The sequence below is a fragment of the Actinia tenebrosa genome, unplaced genomic scaffold, assembly GCF_029948245.1.
Source record: "Actinia tenebrosa isolate PJP-AT-01 unplaced genomic scaffold, QUT_ActTen_1.0 PGA_scaffold10__47_contigs__length_13832649, whole genome shotgun sequence".
In the NCBI taxonomy this organism is placed as follows: Eukaryota; Metazoa; Cnidaria; class Anthozoa; order Actiniaria; family Actiniidae; genus Actinia; species Actinia tenebrosa.
In genome coordinates this window covers 6,477,398-6,499,025 of record NW_028292570.1, presented here as the reverse complement: position 1 = coordinate 6,499,025, position 21,628 = coordinate 6,477,398, and the positions used below count along the sequence as shown (strand labels likewise).

At 36.0% G+C, this 21,628-nt stretch overlaps 2 protein-coding genes across 3 annotated transcripts; one reads left to right on the top strand and one right to left on the bottom strand.

Annotated features, from left to right (window-relative positions):
- Positions 1-2,817: 2,817 nt before the first annotated feature.
- Positions 2,818-12,287, top strand: LOC116299375 (NADH-cytochrome b5 reductase 3). Its single transcript, XM_031708025.1, has 9 exons — positions 2,818-2,881; positions 3,966-4,106; positions 4,737-4,809; positions 5,890-5,996; positions 7,179-7,308; positions 7,740-7,823; positions 9,427-9,512; positions 9,905-10,010; positions 10,877-12,287. Exons 1-9 carry the CDS (start codon positions 2,852-2,854, stop codon positions 11,050-11,052), a joined length of 933 nt encoding a protein of 310 aa, XP_031563885.1. The 5' UTR covers positions 2,818-2,851; the 3' UTR covers positions 11,053-12,287.
- On the bottom strand, positions 8,730-19,084 carry LOC116299376 (uncharacterized). 2 transcript variants are annotated; one of them, XM_031708026.2, is made up of 5 exons: positions 18,932-19,084; positions 16,598-16,707; positions 15,244-15,712; positions 13,857-14,020; positions 8,730-12,877 (listed from the first exon to the last, which is right to left on the bottom strand). In XM_031708026.2, exons 1-5 carry the CDS (start codon positions 18,996-18,998, stop codon positions 12,824-12,826), a joined length of 864 nt encoding a protein of 287 aa, XP_031563886.1. In that variant the 5' UTR covers positions 18,999-19,084; the 3' UTR covers positions 8,730-12,823. The 2 variants fall into 2 exon arrangements, with proteins under 2 accessions (XP_031563886.1, XP_031563887.1); XM_031708027.2 differs by having other exon boundaries at positions 13,857-14,017.
- Between the last annotated feature and the right edge of the window lie 2,544 nt (positions 19,085-21,628).

The following is a 21,628-nucleotide window of genomic DNA, read 5'->3' as shown; positions in this document are numbered from 1 at the left end:
CATGTGAGCCCATACAAATTATGTCTCAAAAACACGGTTTTTGGATCTTTTCTCAAAATAATGACTATCTGGGCAAAAAACAGAAGGGGATTCAGTTAATTCAACTATTCACGGACTGTATTATATGGTTTAGATTGAATTATATTGAAAAAACCACCGTACTTTTTGAGTTGAATGTACGCCATTGGATGTACTTTACAAGAGAAAATGCATGACATAACCGGGGTCAAGCTAGAAAATCGTCTCTCCTTGAAATAAAACAGAACCTGTCAAAAAAACAGAAGTGGATTTGAAAACCCCGGGCTTTCCAGAACATTTTGGTATATAATTCATAGGAATTTGTCAAAATTTAGAACCGTATTTTTGCTGATTTTATAAGCTTATACTATCTGTAGGCCTATACATTCGCCTCTTATGGTTTCTTAGGTTTCGTAGCCTCGAAAACACGCTAGTACAGTAGTTTGCGAAGAACAGAAGATTTACAGGGTCATTTAGGGTGTTGTGTCACGCAGTTTACTTGCCGCTATATAACTTTACTTTTAAGAACAACCTTTTGCTTTGGAAGAAGAGAAAAAAGACCGAAAAGATCAAATATTCCAAATGTATGGGCAATTTTTTCCAATGGAGCAAATATTAGCCTGTATTTATACGTTTTATACGGAAGCATTTTGATTTTAAAGCGAGCTATACAATTTTCGTGCGAATGAGCACGTTCATGAAATCTAATTACGTATATGCCGAAATCTGGACCGGAACTGGAATTTGGAGTTCCAGATTGAGTTGTTCGATGACTTCGATAAGTAAGGTTTGTTTTGATTTTTCTTTCTGACCTGGGGATGGTGGTGAGCTGTGTACAAAATTCCTAAGTGGGAGAGTATAATCGCGCAAAAAACAAAACAAAATAATAAAAAAAACAACAAAAAACAAAAAAAAAACAAAAAAAAAACAACAAAAAAAACAACAACAAAAAACAAAAAAAACAACAACAAACAAACAAAACAAAACAAAAAACAAAAAACAAAAAACAAAAAAAACAAAAACAAACAATGTAGTGCATTTCTATTCGATTTCACTGCATGGTTTTATTATGGGAGAAGTTCACATCTCCATGATCCTTTGCATCTTTGGGGGGTAACCAGATGGTAAAACCCCACTTATTTTGCTGAAGGATGATCAGACAATGTTGAAAATACATTGATTGGTATCCAAAGATAAAGTGAAGAAGTAAAAAACAGAAAAAGATAGAAGCTTGAAGACGTTTAAGGTAAATTTTAAACATTTTTTCGTAAGTCAATACATTACATCAAATAATTTTTAACCAATCAGATTGCAGGATTTCGCAGTGATCACGCGCACGCCCCCCCGTGTTGCTTTCCTTTTAGGCAAATGGTATGTTCAACTCGACACCTGGTGAAAACAAACGGGCCAGGACGTTTATTGTGACGGTGGTTGCTTACAGACAGCTCTGGGTACCCGCAAATATTCTTGTGGCAAGTTTAGTAGTTGCAGACTTCATCATCGTTCTCGTCTTGCAGACAAGGTATGGAATAAAATTATTCAACGTTCTCACAAATTATAGTATGAAGTACATGTACTTCATATTATTATGTTTGTTGTTGTTGTTGATGGTGTTGTTGTTGTTGATTTATTTGGAGTTTTGCAATGTTGTACGTTAACTTTAGTCCAAATTAAATATACTGCATAACATCAATCATTAAATAAATATATTAAATCTCAAATCTACTGGTCATAAAGTATAGGAGGGGGAATCAGAATATAATCAGTGTTTTTTTTATCTTGCCCAATCGTAAAATGATGCTGAAAATGGGATGACCCAACCCCAGTTTAGAGGCAAAATTACAGATGACCCACCCCTGAAAAAAAATCTAAATCCCAAAAGAATTTTCTCGGTTGCACACACCTACCACTTATTGTAACATTGAATGTTTCGACTTCTTCTTTCTCTGTCATCGTTTTCCTCACTATCATATCAATAACTATCATATCACTATCATATCATTAATTCCTATTTCATGAGTAACAATGTCAGTTTCTTCGTCGCTATTCAAATCTTCAATATCCTCATTCATTAGTGTCCTCACATGAATTATCATCATCTTCAGTGTCCTCGCGTGAGGTACCATCTTCTTTTAGCTCTTCCTCTGTTGTACTTGTCGTAGTATTTAAAAGCTGCATAGACAGCCAAGCACGTATTACTTGGACTTTCTCACTTTTGTACATTTTGAGCTTGGGCAAGTTGTGCTTTTTTTAAAAAGAGGTCCAAGACTGCAACCCTCTGCTTCTTAAGCATGCCGCTTTCTTGTATGTCTTTCCAGTCATAGTTTTCGTATGCTTTAAGTTTCCCTGCATGCTTCCTTATTTTTTTTCCTTTTCATTTGCCCTTTTCATTTTTTTCATTCGAAGGTACTACAAATGTTCTACATACTTCCTAACCAGATCCTCTGCAACTGCAAATTTCCTTGAGAAATTCTGATGATGACAATTATAATACTACTCTATTTTGTAATGGCCCACCCTTTTTAGTTGTCAAATTTTATCAACAGCCCATCCCTTTGAAGGAGTTCAAAATTATGTGACCCAAACCCTGATTTTGCCCCCCTCCCCACCCCCCCTATACTTTATGACCAGTCCCTAACTTTCGGTTAATAATATCACACTGATTATATCAATTTAATCTATTATCTAATACTATAATAATAGATTTATTTAATACGTTATTAAGATTTCGTATTGGCGAAAAAAAGGAACGGTCCCCAAACCAAACGAATTGTCAAATGGGGGTCCTGTGTTATTTGATCCATAATCCCTTGCGTTCCCTGTGTTCTGGAACATGAAGCTTGCAAACATGGAGTTGTCTATGGTGAGTCTACTACTTTATTCACACGATTTTATGTTCAATTATCGTTTAATCTTCATCCACAACCTAAATCTTTAAGTTGTGATTCTTGGATTTCGTAATAATAAATTCTACATGCTAGAGAAATGGAATAATTTTGCAAAAATCATGTTTGGTGTCTTGCTAAAAATATGAAAACGAGATTTTCTCACATAGCTTTTTAGCTTAAAAATTCGCATTAATGAATTTTGGTTGGGTTATTTCATGCAACAATAGCTGTAAAAGCTTTGAAATCAGAATGTGTTCAGGAAAACTATGATTTGATCAGGTCCACATCAGCCGTTGGCTGTCGATGCAATATTTGTTTTAGAATTTTGTAAACCTAACCTGCGCTTTAACAAATAAAGGATTGATTGATTGATTGATTGTAAATGTGTTTTAGGGGCGGTTCTCCATCATTGGAGGGGGCTTAGAAGTGGAGACCCTTGTGGGAGAAATGTTTGGTTAGCAGACAGTGAGCTTATAATCTGGAGAATTACAACCCGGAGGGGGGAGGGGGAGCCTCATAACTGGGATCATATGGATGGTATAGCTCCCTTGTGTGTGATTTCAAAGCAGCTCAATTTGGAGGACAAAACGAAAGAATATTTCAACCTCCTGAGAATTGGAAACCTATTGCTTTGTCCTCCAAATTGAGCTGCATTCCAAAGTACTGCAAGGGGTCTACATTATGTTTACTCAACGCTAGAGGAAAACTTTTGCGCATGCGTGCATTTCAGCACGTTTTCTAATAATTTTGAAGAGTTTAAGTGAGAAAATAAATGTTTGTTTTCTCCAAGTATACAAAAAGTATACTAGTATACTTTTGTCAGACCAAGATACTGTATTAACTAACACAATATGAAAGAATTAGCCTTAAGTTTCAAGCATGGACACTAAGTTTTGCCATTTTGTGAAGTCCAATTTATCAGGCATGTTTGAAAGTCAAATTTACATATGTTTTGACAAATGTGCATACGGATTCAGAGCATGCGCAGATGTTTTTCACTCGTGTCTGTTTACTCTGCATGTGAAGAGCCTAGGTTAATTGTTTATTGTTTTATTGTAGAAGCCAGTGGTGTTAGCTGCTGGTTTGACTTTGGTCATTGCTGTTGTTGGACTGGCTGCTTACTTTACCTTGGGAAAGAAAAAGAAGCTTATTGCACTTGATTCTCAGAAAAAGATTCCTTTCGAACTCATAGCTAAAGAGGTAAACTTATTAAAAAATCTAAAGGGAGCATTTTGGGGAGAGCAGTGGGGCATGACCTATTATTGTCCTACTCCTGACTGGCACTGCATGCATTTTGGCGCACTCTTAAGCCTACTGTTATACACTCCTATATGGTCCCCTTGCAGCACTTCAGAATGCAGCAATTTGGAGAGCAAAACAATAGGTTTCCAATTCTCAGGACATTGAAATTCTTTTGTTTTGTCCTCCAAATTGAGCTGCTTTGATGTCTGCTGCAAGGGGTCTATTTTAAGCGTAATAACCTTCCCATTTTCAAGGGTGTTTGATAATCAGATTACATATATATAACATATAGCATGGGTAGCATTGGTGGTCTATTCAGCTATTTGTGTCTTAAACTCATCAATTCAAGGCTTGTGGTAAGGGGCTGGCCGGCTCAGTCCAGGTCCGAGTCCTGTCCAAGGTAGTATGTGAGTTGAATTTGTTTAGTGTGTTGTTCTCTCCTATGCTACAACTTGGGTTGTTCTTAGGGTTGTATGGTTTTCTTCCCATTGTAAAAAAAATGTGAGGATGGGTTGAGAGTTTGTATTTAGTAAAGAGTGTGTATGGAGGATACACAGGATTTATTGTTTATAATATTATTATTAATAGATTGTTAGCCATGACACAAGGAGGTTCAAATTTGCTCTTCAATCACCTGATCACATTCTTGGTCTTCCTGTAGGTGAGTTACACTGGCTAAGTGTTGTTTACTAAAATGACAATGTTCCAGTAAGTGTTTAAAAGTGTTTTTGATGAATGAAACTTGAACTGAACAGTGATTTACAGTAATTCAAAACTCAATGTAAAGTGCCTTTGATTATATACAATCATATAGAAAGGGTAATATTAAGCAATTATTGGATGATGTTGAGCATGATATCGTAAATTATCAAGGCCGAGGTCTTGATAATTTACGACATTATGCGATACCAAATTCAATAATTGCTTTATTATACATTCTGTATACTGGAAAAAATTCCTAACATGAACTTTAAATTATAGAGACAAGAATTATGAATGCCATGATGCCGCGTGAAAAATGCAAAATTCTTAATTCAGAAATATTTCAAGAATTCTTCATAAAATATATGAAAATAAGTTAAGGATAGCTTAAATAATTGTTTTTGTGCATAATTCTGGAAATAAATACACATAATGAATAAAAACAAAGCTACCACAGCGTGACCTTGAATGAACTTGACATGATAAATGTATTATCTGTAGGAAAACCTATACAGATAATACATTTATCATGTCGAGTTCACATGATATCAGGGATTGGCTGAGGGCTCTCGACCAATCAGAATTGAGATACTTAGTAAAATGTATAATAAAAATCATTGTAATTATCATTTAGACCAATGTATTATCTCAAAGTTATTATCTTAGTTATTATTATCTCAAAGCTTTATAAAGATTTATAAAGTAAGTGGTCTACTGTATGTTGTGACTCATGCCATCCTCTCACCATTGCTAGGTTTGTAGCAGGAGACCTGTGTTCCCCTCGCCCAATCTAGTATGCAAGTTAATGAGTTTGTTTGATGTGCTGCTCTCTCCTATGCTACGGGGATTTTTCTCTGGGCTCTCCAGTTCTCCTCCCACCGTAAACTCAAAATAAGAGTCGAGTGTCCTGTTCATAGGACATTGAATGAAGGGACTAGTGTGTGTGAGTGAAAGAGAGTTCCTGATTATAGTACATGTAGTGTGAAAGTGCTAAAATGACAAGACTCTTGAATAACAAGCTTTTATTGAATGATTTTAGGTAATCATGTGTATATTTCTGCAAAGATTGATGGTAACCTTGTTATCAGACCATATACACCTGTGACGTCTGATGACAACAAAGGATACTTTGAACTAGTCATTAAGGTAATATTTACATTTAAAAACTTACCGATACATGAGGACAACTTTTTAGGGACCCTAGGAGTTTTAGGATGTCGGGGGGAGGGGGGGGGGGGGGGGGGGAGGGCGTCAGGGGCCGAGTCTACCACCAAAATACCAAAATTGAATATTAATTTACTCTGTTCCTTAAAAATATTTTTGCTTACTAAGAGCTCTATCTATAAGTAGAGAATACAGAGAATTTTTAAGAAATATAAAATACATGCACATGTCTCTGTACTGTGATATAAACACACTGGAAGCTGTAGGGCAAGAGAGAAGCAAGCTTAGAAACACAAGGTGTACCTTCTTGAATGCTCCACAGCTTCCAGAGTGTTTATATCACAGTACAGAGACATAAGCTGACAGTTTATATTGCCTTTTTAAAATACTTTTGGAAGATTTTGCATGAGCAGGTCTTTGTCCTCTGATATAAACACGGTAGCCAGCCAATCAGGGCGCATGGTATATTTCAAATATTTTTAAATACTTTAAGGTAATGTAGGTGAATCAAACCCCAGTTACAAGTCCTTGGCTTATACAATTTTGTAAGGAACTTGTGGTTGGACTTATAACTGCAGGGGTGTAACCAAAGGACACAGTGGCAGGGCTTGAAATGATGGCAAGTCAATCACCAGTAAAATTTATATTTTTCAATAACTTACAAATTTCTTGTGTGCTGATTGGTTATTTTTTATCATCAATAAGAGGACAGTCAGATAAGGCTGACATCAATGAGTGAGCGCTCTTTCCGTTTGTTGTTTTGATTCCTAAAAATGAGTTGTTTTTAATGATTTTGATACTGTAAAAAACAAATAGACATTAGTTTTTTATGTGTCTGTCCTCTTATTGACGATAAATTTGTCATCACATTTGTCAAAGTAGTATTGGGATCCACACTTCTTAGACAATGTGATGACGCACTTTATTGTCAATAAGAGGACAGACACATAAAAAACTTATGTAAATTTATCTAACAAGCTTAGTCATTACCCCTCCTGGCTAAACGTTACTGGTCAAAATTACCAGCAAAGTCAAATATTTGACCAGGCATAGTTCTAGTTTTGGTGGGAGATTTGCAATGACTGTTCATCATTTTAAGCCCTGAGCAGTATTTGACTAACTTGAAAACGATCAAATGACCTTTCATTTTCTTATCCTGTTTAGATATATTATAAGGATGTCCATCCTAAGTTTCCAGAAGGTGGTAAGATGTCTCAGTATCTTGAATCATTAAAGTTGGGTGATACTGTTGACATCAGAGGACCAGCAGGAAAACTTGTGTACAAAGGAAGAGGTATGATTTATTTTATTATATAGCTTACATGCATACTCTGATTCAAGAACTAAGCATTTTATTAGGGACTATTCATTTGTTATGAATATGGGTAGGCTGGTGGGATGTTGTGAACAAGTAAGTAAAAAATGTAGCCCCCTATTGGAAAAGGATAATTTTTTTCCATACATTTTCTATTTAGTTGTAAATACTTTTGTGGTGCCCCCCCTTAAATTCCATATCCCCTCCCACCCCCCCTCCCCCCCAAATCCCACCAAAAAATCTCCCATGCCAGTAAAAATTGAACAGTCCCTTATATACTGTAGCTTACATACCTGTACAATGAATAACCATGTTGGATGATATAACAAAATGCAGGGTAATAGTGTTAAAAAAGCTTATTAGAGATGAGTAGTTATTATGATTCAAATTTCATTTGTCCTTTTACTTAGGTACTATTGCCATTAAAGAAAGCCAACGTAAACCAGAAATCATTCGGAAAGCAAAACACCTTGGTCTTATTTCTGGGGGAACAGGTAATGGAATTCGGCGATGACAAATTGAATAAATATATCAGTACTAGTCAGCTGTTTTGAAATAGTGATATGTAGAAATAACAGCACTGCAAAACTGAGGTGTTGTGAAAGCTGTTGAAATAGTCTCTTTCACAGTTCTTTGTGGTATTGAATAAACTGTTAGTAAAAATACACGGGTGATTGTTGAAAATCTCACACGCTGACTGGTTGAGAAACTCATACTATCACATGATAATCGCCTCCAGCGATAATCCAAAATGGCGGCCAGCCACTTTGTTGCTGTTACCAGAAAAAATGTCTTTTATCATTTCCCCCCCCCCCTTTTTTTGAAAGAATCACCTGTGTGTTTATACTAATACAATATTATTTGCCTCAGCCTCAGTGAGTATCGGAGAAATATTTATATTCCCTGATATTCACTTCTCCTTCAGCAAGTAATTGTTAACATCAAAACATGATGTTATTTTTTCTTTTCTTTTCTTTTTTTGTTTTTTTTTTGTTGATAATCTAAGACATTAAAGTGTCTCCCATCAAGTTATCCAGGCAAATGTTATAAAGTGGTTTCTGTTTTTTCATCTTTTCTGTTCAGTTAAGTTTTTTTTGTAAATATGTGACTCACCATTTTTCTCATGAAGGAGAACATAGAACAGTGAACTTAAAATAAAATCATGCCTTCTTATTGCTGCATTAATATTGCAATTACTCATTAATTTTTGTGTCACTGCTATGAAGTGCACCTAAGGGGCATTTATTTTTTTAGAGGGGGGCGGGGAGGTGCGAAGAAGTTAACGGGAAGGCCATCAAATATTTACATAGTGAAAAAGGGATGGTCAATTAAGATTATTTTTCTAATTATCATTAGTTTATTGTCATTTTTTGGGGGTGTATTGGAGCTGCCATTTGAAATTTGACAATAAATTTTTTTATTGTTTTCAATTAATAGACTTATAGTTACACTTTCACCTGCAAGTAGCTTAAGGGTATTCAAGGCAGGTTAAAAGGAAAGACAGACATCTATTATTACAATAATATCAATATTATGATGCAAATAAAAAACAGAGAGGAGAATTATATAGTGTCTCATTAATCCCTTATAGGTAACTGTCCAATTATTTTCTTAATTGAACAGGGTCTTGTTGATATGGAATTAATTAGGCAGCTATATAATTAATAGGTAATGGGATTTCATGCTCCCCAATCATGAAATAATTAGACTCGATAAATTCCTCTGACTGCTAAGTTGGACTCGGCCTACAGCCTCATCCAATTTTAGTCAGTCCTCGGAATTTTCCTTGTCCAATTATTTCTTAATTGGACAGCATGGAGTCCTATTACAGATACTAATTGTTTACAATTAATAGATATTATTAAGTATTATTAATAATGAATATCGATTTACACATATAATTTATAACATATAAAAGAAAATTTCAAAACTTCATTTTAAAATTTCAAAGCTACAGTAAACTAGGGATGGGCCTAACAAGTTGGGCAGATATATTTAGCTATTTCTGTCCCATTCCCGCTCAAAAACGTATGCCCTAGAAGTGCAGGAAAATGGGAAACAGATAAATCTAATGTTGACTGATTTCATTTCATTAAGGCATCACTCCTATGCTACAGATCATAGCAGCTATAGTCAAAGATCAAGGAGACACCACTCAGGTTTCTTTACTTTTTGCTAACCAGGTACTGTAAAAGAACTCTTAAAAACGCTTGCATTAGATTTCCAACTACTGTACACTATTATTGAAAAAATCATTTTCGGTTTGAAAAGGTTAGATCAATGAAGCTAAGAGCGAGTTGTATTCTGGGTAGTCAATATCCTGGGCATTTGAAGAGTGTTTTCATACAGACACTGCGTGAAGAGTGACAAAATATTTTCGTTCAGTAACTTAAATCAATATTTGATAACTGCAATACTGCAATATGCATAATATCAGCCTTTTCAACTTTTTACGCACTGCTCATTATGCACAAAACTTTACACTGAAACCTTTGTGTGTGACAAGCGAAGCATATCTCGAAATTTGGCTACACTGTATTGTGCTCTACTAACATCCTATGCGTTTAATTTATAGACAGAAAGAGATATTCTTGTTCGCGAGGAGTTAGAGGCATTGGAGAAAGAAGAGGGTCCTAATGGCAGGTTTAAACTGTGGTACACTCTGGATAGACCATCTGAAGGTAAGAACAAGAAACTTTTCAGTACTTTTTACAGTACCTCAACTTATACCTCAACAATAAATGCATTAATTTACATACCCAACATCTAGGAGAACCTTTTTGGCTTGGGGGTAATGTTTTCCCATTTCAGACCACATGTCATTCCCTAGCATATCATTTCTTTGTTTAAAGGTTGCACATGAGAAGACACATGAATATGGATACAACTCAAACAAAGGATGTTATTCTCAAGACCATGCGTCATTCCCTAGAGTATCATTTCTTTGTTTAATGGTTGCACATGAGAAGACACATGAATATGGATACAACTCAAACAAAGGATGTTATTCTCAAGACCATGTGTCATTCCCTAGAGTATCATTTCTTTGTTTAATGGTTGCACATGATAAAACACACGAATATGGATTCAACTCAAACAAAGGATGTTATTCTGAAGACCACGTGTCATTCCCTAGAGTATCATTTCTTTGTTTAACGGTTGTACATGATAAAACACACGAATATGGATTCAACTCAACCAAAGAATCCTATCTACAGAGAATTACATGTGATCTGGAATGGGAAAACATTACACCCAAGCCGAAAAGGTCCAGATGGCCACATTACCACTGTTTTCATTGCTATGTGCTGTCAGAAAAGACAGGCACAACATGGAAATTGGACAGTATACTGCCATCAATCAAATATTGGGCAAAAATATTAGGCATTTCGAGGTCCTCATTCTCAGCCAAATTTAAAAATCAAAAAGAAAATTTTGTTAAGGAGAACGACATGAGATCGTCAAAATATCCAATCTTTTTGTATCTGATCTTTCTTTTAAAACGTTTTACAGATGAATATATATATACTTTAATTGTATGTTTCAGGTTGGGCTTACAGTTCAGGTTTTGTCAATGCAGACATGATCAAAGAGCACCTTCCTCCCCCTGGACCTGACACTCAAATCCTGATGTGTGGCCCACCCCCCATGATTAACTATGCTTGCATACCAAATCTGGAGAAACTTGGCTACACTACTGATATGTACTATGCATTTGGATAAATGTTATCTTAGCCTAGTACATTGATTTCAATCAAAAGGCTTTGTGCCTCCTAAGTTTTCAGACATTCAAAAGTTTACAGGAAACTGGGTCGAGTTGGCATTTCAGTGCATTGTGGGAATGTTTTACAGGACATATTTCCAAGATGGCGTTTATTTTGTCATCTTATACAGTCCCCACAATGCATCGAAATGCCAAATCGACCAAGTATTTTCCTCAATCTCGGAATGGCTAATAACTCGTAGATATTTAACCAGAAAATGCAACTTTTTTCAGAAATAATCTACTCAAGAGCTACCGTTATTTTTCTTACAGACTCATTGGTGCCAAGAGCTATTTTTAGGAGTTTTTCACAGAGAAAAATCAGAATGTGAATATGACCGCCACTACATTATCATTTTTTTCAAAATTCGTATTAATTAAGCACTACATTGAAATCAACTGACTCGAATGATATTAACAAAGTTAGAAAGCTTGAGGTACAAATATTACATTCTTTAAGAGTTATGGAATTTAAACGCTAGTCAGTCCACAGGAAGCCCATGCAAGATTGTATGGGCTTCCTGTGGTCAGTCCTCAGTTGACCGAACACACACTAATCTAATATGATTCCAAATAATTTCACTGGAATTCCATAAATAAATATTTCTGTTTGATTTTCTGATGGTGGTTATTTTTTTCAAGAAATCAGTTTTTATTTTTCGAAGACAATGGCGGATATTTTTGCATAAGGTCTATAAGAGGCAGTTCAGAGAGTTTTAACAAGGGATATCCATGGTGACATGTGTATGCAGTAGCGTAGCGAGGGGAGGCACGGGGGGGCACGTGCTCCCCCAAAATTTTTGAAAAAAATTTTTTTGAAAAAAGAATAACAACAAAAAAAACATTAAACCGAAACGAAAGAGGAAAATAAATTATTACAACCTACAAAAGTGCGAATTTATACGGAGTTATCCGGACGGGCTGCCTGTGCACTGCGAGCCCGGTCAGAGCCTGGAATCTGCACGTGAGAATTTGAAATTTTTTCTTATTTTGGATCAGTGCCCCCCCAGCTCCTAGGTCCTCGCTACGCCCCTGTGTGTATGGGAAAACCAACACCTTCAATCCAAACTTCGAATCCGCCCCTGGCAAGGTTCAAATCATATAACTGGAGAAAACTGTTGTCAATTTTAAATCTGACATAATTTAATGTAGTGCTCATCGAGTTTCTATGTAGAATAAACACAAATCAACTTAAGACTGATGGTCAAATATTCTGTCTGAAGTCTATTTTTTTGGTTTTGTTACTCAGTTTCTTTTTTCCCCGACAATTTTTCATTTATTTATTTTTATTTTTCATGTGTTGAAGTTATTCCGCCTTCCTTACCTCTCTCAATCCCCAGTTCTTTTATATTTAAATCTACATTGAGCATAATACAGCTATTTCAAAAAAGAAGAGAGAATAAGAGAAAAATATCAAATGCCCCAAAAAAGGTTGGTAAAGGTCTATAGAGGTTTTGCACCATCACGTGCTTACTCCCATAATACAGCTTGGGCTGCCTGTGGTTAGATGGAAGAACAATAAAATCCCTTTGCTCTCGGGAATTGAATTCTTTCTTATGTAAAACGATTGTATTGTTCCTGCCATCTAACATGGCTGCCGTCACATGGTGGTGCAAAACCCCTATTGCATGCTGCGTGCATATTTTGCGAGTTTCAAACACTTGGGTAAACATGTTCCATTATCAACACTTTCCTGTATTACATCCATGTGCAGTTTGGATGCAGTTTGGATCAGTCATTGTTAGCCAACTTAAACTTTGGCTGAGCAAAACTTTGAGCAATCACCTGGAATGATCAACAAATAGCACAGTATTGACAAGGATAAAATGAGAAAATCAAAAACGAACACGAGCTATTAGTTTTCTCAGAAGAAAAAATGCAAAAATGTCCAAGCTCAAAGTAAAAAAAGGCATCCCTGCAATTTTACATGCAAACGTCTCTAATGACGTCATGGCCGCCATATTGGTTGACTTTGACAAGAGATTTGTGTCTAGTTTCAAGTCATCCAACATGGCGGCCACGTCTTTTCTCCTTTGATTCTCATGGGAAGGAATGCACGCCACCAATTAAGCCAAATAAACTCTTTGAAAAGATATTATCACGATCGTAGGAATGTGAATTCATGACTAGTACAGTTCTTTTGTTCAGCCTTCAATTTCGATTTAATAGGATGTTCAAGGGGGTGACATTCCTATTCCCAATCGATCCAATTTGGTTGTTCGAATTCCACTTCCCAGCGTCATCCCAAATACTTTTCTTGCAAAACCTTTTCTCGTTACCATTTTGTTGTTTTCCCCCATTCCCAATGACCTACATCCTACTTTATTTTTCCCAGAACAAACTAGGCAAATCCCAGTTGCCATTTTACCCCTTCAGGAGTCTCACATAACTGGCTTTAAAAACCAGTTTTGTCAAAAGTTAACACTATTGAGTATATTGAGATATTGAGATTCTACTTTATGGTATAGGAAACTCAATGTCAAGGGCGTAGCCAGTGGGGCAACAGGACCAGTCAACCCCATTCCTCCTCGAAAGGGCCAGTTACTCCCCCTCCCCCCCTTCCCCAAATGGCGACTTTTTAGATTTTATACGCAAATTTCAAAATTTTTTTTGTTTTTTGAAAAAATAAAACGCACAACGTAATGTCGGTCCCCTTCCTTGCTTCCGCGTTTTGGGAAACAAAATGGCGAAATTGTAAATTTACCTAACCCCCCTCTTCGGAAAATCCTGTCTTCACCCCTGAATATAAAAGTGAGATACCTACCCGGTATACAAAATAGACGATGAGAGCAAAGATTGCAAGACATGAAAACGCGACCAGTATTAGTACCCAGGACGGTTTTCTTCCATCATCTGTATCTGAAGCGATCGTTACTTCTTTCATAGATACTTCGCCAAACTGCATATTTCCAGTTAAGGATTTTCCTGCTGATCAAACGAAAATATGATTATCAAGATGAATTTCTTTAAGTAGCATATTATTTTCCGAAATTGAGAGATAAACTGGGACGAGCTGGAATTGCAGTGCAATTTGGGGCTGTTTTAGAGAGGCAATAGAGACGCCATCTTGGAAATATGTGCACTAAAACAGCCTCAAAATGCACTGCAATAACAACTCGATGCAATCTTTTCCTCATCCTAGTAATGCCTAATAACACCAAGAAGGATGTAAACTAAAAATGGCTCTTGAAATAACACGTTTCGTTACACAACCTTATAATTTAACAATTAGAACAGAAGCGCCAAAGGTCCAGCAGTCAATAAGCCAGTTTATATTTTAAGAATCGATTCCACTGCGCATGCGATTTTATCCCGAATTTCTCACCTTCTTTTGTTTAATTGAGAACAAAAGAAGGTTTTGTCAAAAGAAGGTGAGAAATTCGGGATAAAATCGCATGCGCAGTGGAATCGATTCTTAAACTGTGAACTGGCTTATAGCCTATCATGAGGCCGAAAGAGACTACTATTCGGTCAAAAATGACGTCAAGTGTAACCCAGCTATAGCGATACTTCATGTTTACTAGCAAAACCAATTTATGTTTTAGCATATGATTTGTTTTAAAAATATATACATGATTTTTTGAAATAAAATATAGAATATAAGATATGTCAACCATGCATTTTTACAAAAGCTCATCAGAAGTTGCTTTGTGTGACCAGACAATCGATCCGTATCAAGCTTTACTCTATATCTTAGTGTCGAAGTTGGAGTAGAGAAAGCTCACTCCATATATATGGTATGATCAATTGCATATTTGGATTGTGCAGAAAAGTGGCAAACAAAAAGGCTGTCGTTTTACATTGAATTCGACATGGACATTTTTGAAGCAGGAAATAAAATTAAAAAAAATAAAAAAAAATAAAATAAAAAAAGGAAAAAAAAAAAAAAAAAAACCAACAAAAAACAAGAAAACAAGACAAGTAAAAAAAGAAAAACTTTGGAAAATCGAGGAAGGATACGGGGACGATGTTAACTCGTGGGTCTGCCTCGCAGACAACAGACACAGGGAAATACGACACTCTCAATGATTGATATGTCTGGTTGGCGCATGACGTCTTATGTGGCATCAACATTGCTATATAATTACATGACATAAGTATCTCAAATTCTAATTTAGATCTGTTGTGATGATATCTTATCAATAGTCCACCTTTGTTACTCTTAACCATTTGCTCCAAATCTTCAACTTTAACGTCTGAAGCAGAGTCTAATAGCATCTTGAATTCGACATTGCCCTTCTCATCACCAGCCTTCTTCAAATCCAACATCTCCAGGTCGATGAGTCCTGGGACCGACTTGTAGATATTAAACAAACTTTCCTTAATTTCTTTGGTAACTGTCGAGAAGTCGCAACTGCTTGAAATAGCATAGTTTTCTTTCCAGACAAAACTTGTAAGTTCTATGTCTGCTGCGATAGTCCTCGGGGGCTGGGAGCTGTAGATATCCAGGGAGCTGTTGGTATTGTTCAGGGCGGTAGTGAAATAGCTTTGTGTTATGTTGGTATTGTTTGTGAGAGAGACTGTAAACTCTGCATACACGCTTCCCTCTCTGAACTTCTTTACTTGAATTTCTGTGATGTCTGTAGCGTTACGGAACAGTATTCCCAACTTTGAACGAACCTGTTAAGTCGGCATAAGGAAGAGAATATCAATGACGGTGAATGTAATGATGTAATGCTTCGTTTGTCTGGATGTTAACCCAATCCGTAGAGTAGATATTTGAGCTGTTTCGGTGTATACACTCAATTGAAGAATCGTTGTCGGGTTCAAAAACATAGAACATAGAAGCTGAGACCGAAATGGCACATGGAAGTACGTTAATTGGATGCATGCTGTGACGAGCGATCCGTGGCATCATCCACTGTTCTTTAATACGCGTTTGGCATTCTAAACCGACTGCATGGATTACGCAAATGAATAAATTATAATATAATTATGTTATTTCTCATGTGCCGTTTCGGTCTCAGCTTTTATGTTCTATGTTTCTGTAAATGAACCCGACAACGATTCTTCAATTGAGTGTATATACACCTAATCAAAGAATCGTTGTCGGGTTCAAAAAAAGGTCATATCATCAAAGCTAAGATCGAAGGGGAGCATGGGAAGACAAACAATTATGCTAATTTCATGCGTATAGCAGTTTTCCCTTCCTGTGCACATTTTATGCATCATGGCTTTGTCATGTTGTTAATCTAGGTCGACCGAATTTGCTCTACTCTGCATTTTTACATGTCTATATGCAAATATAATACACATTTCGGAGTACCCAAAATCCTGGGTCTTAGGTTCGATGATATGACCTTCTTGAACCCGACATTTTTTCTATTAGATGTACACGCAACTTTCTTACAATTGCCGAAAGGAAGGAACGTCGTATACGTACGTTATTCTATTCCTACCAATAGGTGTATTTAGCGATCCTCAAAAGTTTTTACCATTATGAAGTACCATAGGACTAATAAAGCCTCACAATAAACCTTTTCACCTGTATTCAATGAGACGTACCTTATTAGCAAGGTTTTGGAATTTCTCGTTTTTCTCGTTGGCGTAGTTTTCATCCCATTTTAAATCCTGTGTGTTTTCTTTCAGTAAAACTTCAAAAGGGAATTGATTAGCTGCAAGAAATTAAGAAAATCGATGTTTTGATTTTTCAGAAACAACAAGTCAATAGTTGCTTATGTTTCTTCGAATAATTTTTATTCCGAATGAAAATTACTTCAAACATAATCACATCTTTAATAAATATCCAAGCAGCGAAAACATTTTCATTTTCACCTACAATGATGGTCCTTCATACCAGAGTTTGGCGTTATTCAAAAGCCAAAACAAACAAAAAAACAAAAAACAAAAAACAAAAAAACCCAAACAAAAAGAAAAAAAAAAAGAAAAAAAAGAAAGAAAAAAAAAAAACAAGTCGGTGTTGGAATTTTACCCAATAAACAGACGTTTTTCCATTCAAGCCGATAACAGTGTCATTCCTTTATTCACTGAGTATCACTTTTTGTCTTGAAATTCAATTTTTTAGTTTCGCGTCGGTTGATCAGCATCATATTAATCTTACTTGACTGTACTTTACACTATGAAGTACTTTTAATATTTGAATATTTCGAGGCTTTTCGAGTCCTGTTACAGGATAAAACTTTTAGCTGAAACTTGTGTTCAACGGTGTTGCTAGACACGTTTCAAGGAGGTGTTACACGGCGAAATTTAGGCTTGTGAAACTTTCGTCCCGAGAAAGTTTCACCAAAAGTAGAACCGCTTTCTACTCTTGCAACCCAAACTTGTTTCGCGAACAAGTTCCAGGACGAAATTGCACGGTGTACCACCCCCATAAAACTTTTCTCGCGACGCTGTTACAACAAGTTTCAGCTATAAAACTTTCAGTGTGTGCAGGATCTTTGTGACCAATGGGGACACCCCATTGCCGTGTTGAATACTATTTTTTTTGGCCGAATGTCAGTTAATTAACTGTAAAAATTTTACGAGCGCTGGCCATCATTTTAACCAAAATAATCGAAATATCAGTTAGGTTATTTTTCAGTTAATTACTATTGTTTGGCCAGTTGTCAGTTAACTACTAATCTCATTGGGTAAGCCTCATGCAATTCAAAATATGACTTAGATATATTCTTGTAAAACATGAGTTAAACCTAGAAAATAAGAATCTGAAAAACACTTCAAAACGTTTTTTAAGATTAAAATCTTATTTCAGGAAAATCTGCATTCGCTTTACTTTCCTATACTTTAAGACATTGATTCACATTCACATCTGCGTAGCTAGATATTTGGCAGCAATGAGTAATAAAAATCTCGCTCAGAATAAAATTTTTTCTTGTTTATATCATATGAAAGTTTACCGTTAAAGAGTTCATTGGCGAAAAAATTATTTTGGCAAAATACATGAGCCTTGAAAGTAAACTTTAAAAAAATCTACAAAGCTTTCGCTGTTGTATATAAGCGTGGGACAATCACAACATAGCTAGGCCCAAACTAGGTTTTTTCTAGGTTTTCAGCGCACGCCACCGGTGCTAACCTTAATTTGGCGTATAGACGACATACATGCAGCTTGTCATCGTTGACCCTTTACAGTACTTCTTTACATACATAATAAAATATATATTGACACTGATAACAACTAGCGGCTACTAGTTTGGACTGCGTCAGTTGTTGCGTTGAATACAAAAAATTGTGAAAACACTCCAACCATGAACACTTCGAAGGGTTTTTCAGGATATCATTTCCCGAACTTTCTACTTTTTCAAACCTCATAAAATGAAACATTGAGTTCGAATATACCTAGGGATCAAAATTAATCTTATTTTTAATCTATTGACTCGAGAAATGATTTACAATAATATACATTTTTAAAAAGTGACAAAATACTCAATTTTCGAATGTCCTCACTTAAAACACCGTATTTAGTTACGTATATCAACTTTTTTTACACGGTTTACGTTTAAGTTTCCTTCTCATTCACTTGTTGTATTGAAACACTGGTATATTTGGAATACCGCCGCCGAATTCAAGCGATAATTATAACTTTTCAAACTATTTCGCTGAAGAACCTTAAGTGCACCTGTCTGAATGTTAAAAATGCGATTTCATTTGTTTCATCTCAAACAATGCAGGAACACAAAACCCAACAGTCTTCTTAATTTTTCAGTAAATTTTCTTGTAAACTAGAATTATGATAAGTATGCATTGCGAGGAAAATGTCAGATTTTTCAAAGTAAAATGTGTTGTCGTAAAACTTTCGCCCTCGAAGGCTTGTCGAAGAACATAATTTTCAAACTTACTCAAAAGGATTTAAGAAATTTAAGTAATAAACGTTCCACATACCTTCTATCAGACTCAAACACCAACATACGTTCAGCATAAGCATTACAAAGGTCATGATGCTTGACATTCGTATGTTATAATCTGGTTGTTGAATTTGCCAACTCGGGTTAGATATTTAACACGAGACTGTAGTCCATAAAATGATTATGGGTATCAAAGTTTCTGGTGTTCAAAACTTGTTTCTTACGCAACCAGAATTCGAAAACATTACGTTGCTAAGAATCGTTTCCACGTAAGAATTGAACCCCTGGACGTTTATTAACAAAGCACGGTAATGAAAATCGATGAACTCTAAATGCCGACGAAACTCCCAAAGATGTTCAGAAAAAATTGCACCATAAAAAAATATTGTTTGTGCTCAAAGAGAAACTTGATGTACTACGTGAATTTCGTTTTTAAGTGTAGTTTATTGATCTATCATGCGTTTTGATTTAGGAATAAAGTTTTTACTTTTGTTTTTCGAAAAAACGCTTTAATTCATTGAGTTTCATTGAGTTATAGCTTGATACATTTTTAAATCCAAAAAGAAAGAAAAATTATTCAAGTATTTTACCGTGGAATAGGAAGTAAACAGAGTTAACAGTATATCTTACCGACACATGAACCTACAAAGATCGCATGATCTTATTGGTCGACACCTTTTGAGCAGAATAAAGTTGAAACAAATATGCCGACTGTAAATTTACGCAAGTTACACATCCAGTTGTAAAATCAAATTTAAAAAAATAATTTATTTACTGGAAATATTTCGAAACAAGCCCATCTCAAACAACTCGTCCGATGAAGACTAGTGACTAGTCGAGACTTGTTTCAAAATATCTTCAGTCGGACTTATTTAACTTTATAATGACGGCTGTAAACTCGCTTTTCCTGAATAGATTACCGCTGGCCGTCACTAGGCTCAGCCATGACTCAGCTACCGCTGACCAGTGAATGCTAGGTCGGCCATCTTGGATTATGTGCTTTGCTCACTCGTGAGTAACAGGACTCTTTTCATTGTTAAGTAAGTCGCCTGTAATGTTAATCGATTATCATTTATCACCGCTTTTCACTTGTAATTTAGCATTATATCCTATAGTATTTCATAGGACTTGACATCGTCACTATTAAAATACTAATTACGATCGAGGAGTTCTCTTCATTTGCCAGTTCTTTTTATAGTGAAACTGAAAACATTCTAGGATATGCTATGCAAAAATAAACAAGGCTACGATATACCTGTAGAAAAAAAGCTATAAAACAACTGTTATAAATCGAACGGGTGGAACGGGTGCTTTATGAGAGCACAACGCAAGCAAGCGCACTTTCAGTTGCGTCATGCATTCCTATCTAAAGATAAAGGTTATTTCAATATTTGATATTACTTTGTAAAAGAAATGAAAAAACTTGCGTGCTGTGCTGTATGGAGTTATAAGGCACTTGGTGATTGGCAGGACACTCGAGAAGTGTCGAGAAGCACTCGGCTACGCGTCGTGCTTCCCCAAACACTTCTCTTGTTATTTGCCAACCATCGCGTGCTTTATAACTCCACACAGCACGCACGTGCGTTTTCTATTTCTTCTAAAAGACTACTGTTAAAGCCTTTATAAGTGGATCCGAAATCTTGCAGGATTACCACTTTTTATCCGACTTGTACTTTAGCAGGAGAGATATAATACAATTATTAGATTCATAGATATAAATTATCAACTAACAAGAGGCTTCACTAGCAGCTGAGCCGAGCAAGCCGAACAGAAATATATCGGTTTTTGTAGAAAATTCTTCCTAGACTTATACTCCACTGATTACATGTGAAGATACAATAGGCATTTACAGGACAATAATGACATGACTGGATTGCTAATGTCATATCCGAAACCTTTTCAAAAACACTTTTTTTCTTTTATAAGATACTTCCAATTTCAAGATACAAAGCATTTTAAATTTATTTGCCATGCAGCACAGCCTTCCCCAAGGGACCTTGGACTGAATGAACTACTTCGACGATACGGCGGCCATCTTGGATCGCAAGACATTATGGAGCTTCCAGGGGGCAAATAAAGCTTTGTTACAGTAATGATAGATATTAACAGCTCATCACAAGAAAATAAAACAAAAGATGAATTAAGACGGCACATCGATCACCTTTACTAATAAAAGAAAGATAAACACACGAAACGATTTGCCACCGAAGTTGGCCGTCGTATCGTCGAGGTCGTCCATTGATTTGTGGCAAAGTGATATATCAGTACGTGACTGTTTGATGTCAAGTATATCAAAGTCTTTGAAGATCGCTATTAATATGCAGATTTTAAAAAGGAATGTTTCGAGATGTGTGCATTTTGTGACATCGTATTTCCATCGTATCTCTCTTTGTCTGTCTGTCTGTCTGTCTGTCTTTCTCTCTCTATTTCTACTTATATCTAATATGCATTGTCAATCTCTTCCAGATAGTATCGTGATTCTCCTATAAGTTTGATAGGGAGAGAGCCGGCAATACAAACTCGTATTGTCAGCTCAAAATTACCTCGCAATAGGAAAATCGCGATGCTAAACCTGTTTCGATTTTGAGCTTCCCGAATACAGCCAATACGGGTTATATTTTCCCAACATCGTCAAAAAACCGGTATTGGAGGTTCAAAATAGCAATATGACTACTAATGACGAGTACAGCATTGAACTGAAGATTTGGTGAGTTAGAGGACGAAAATATCTCAA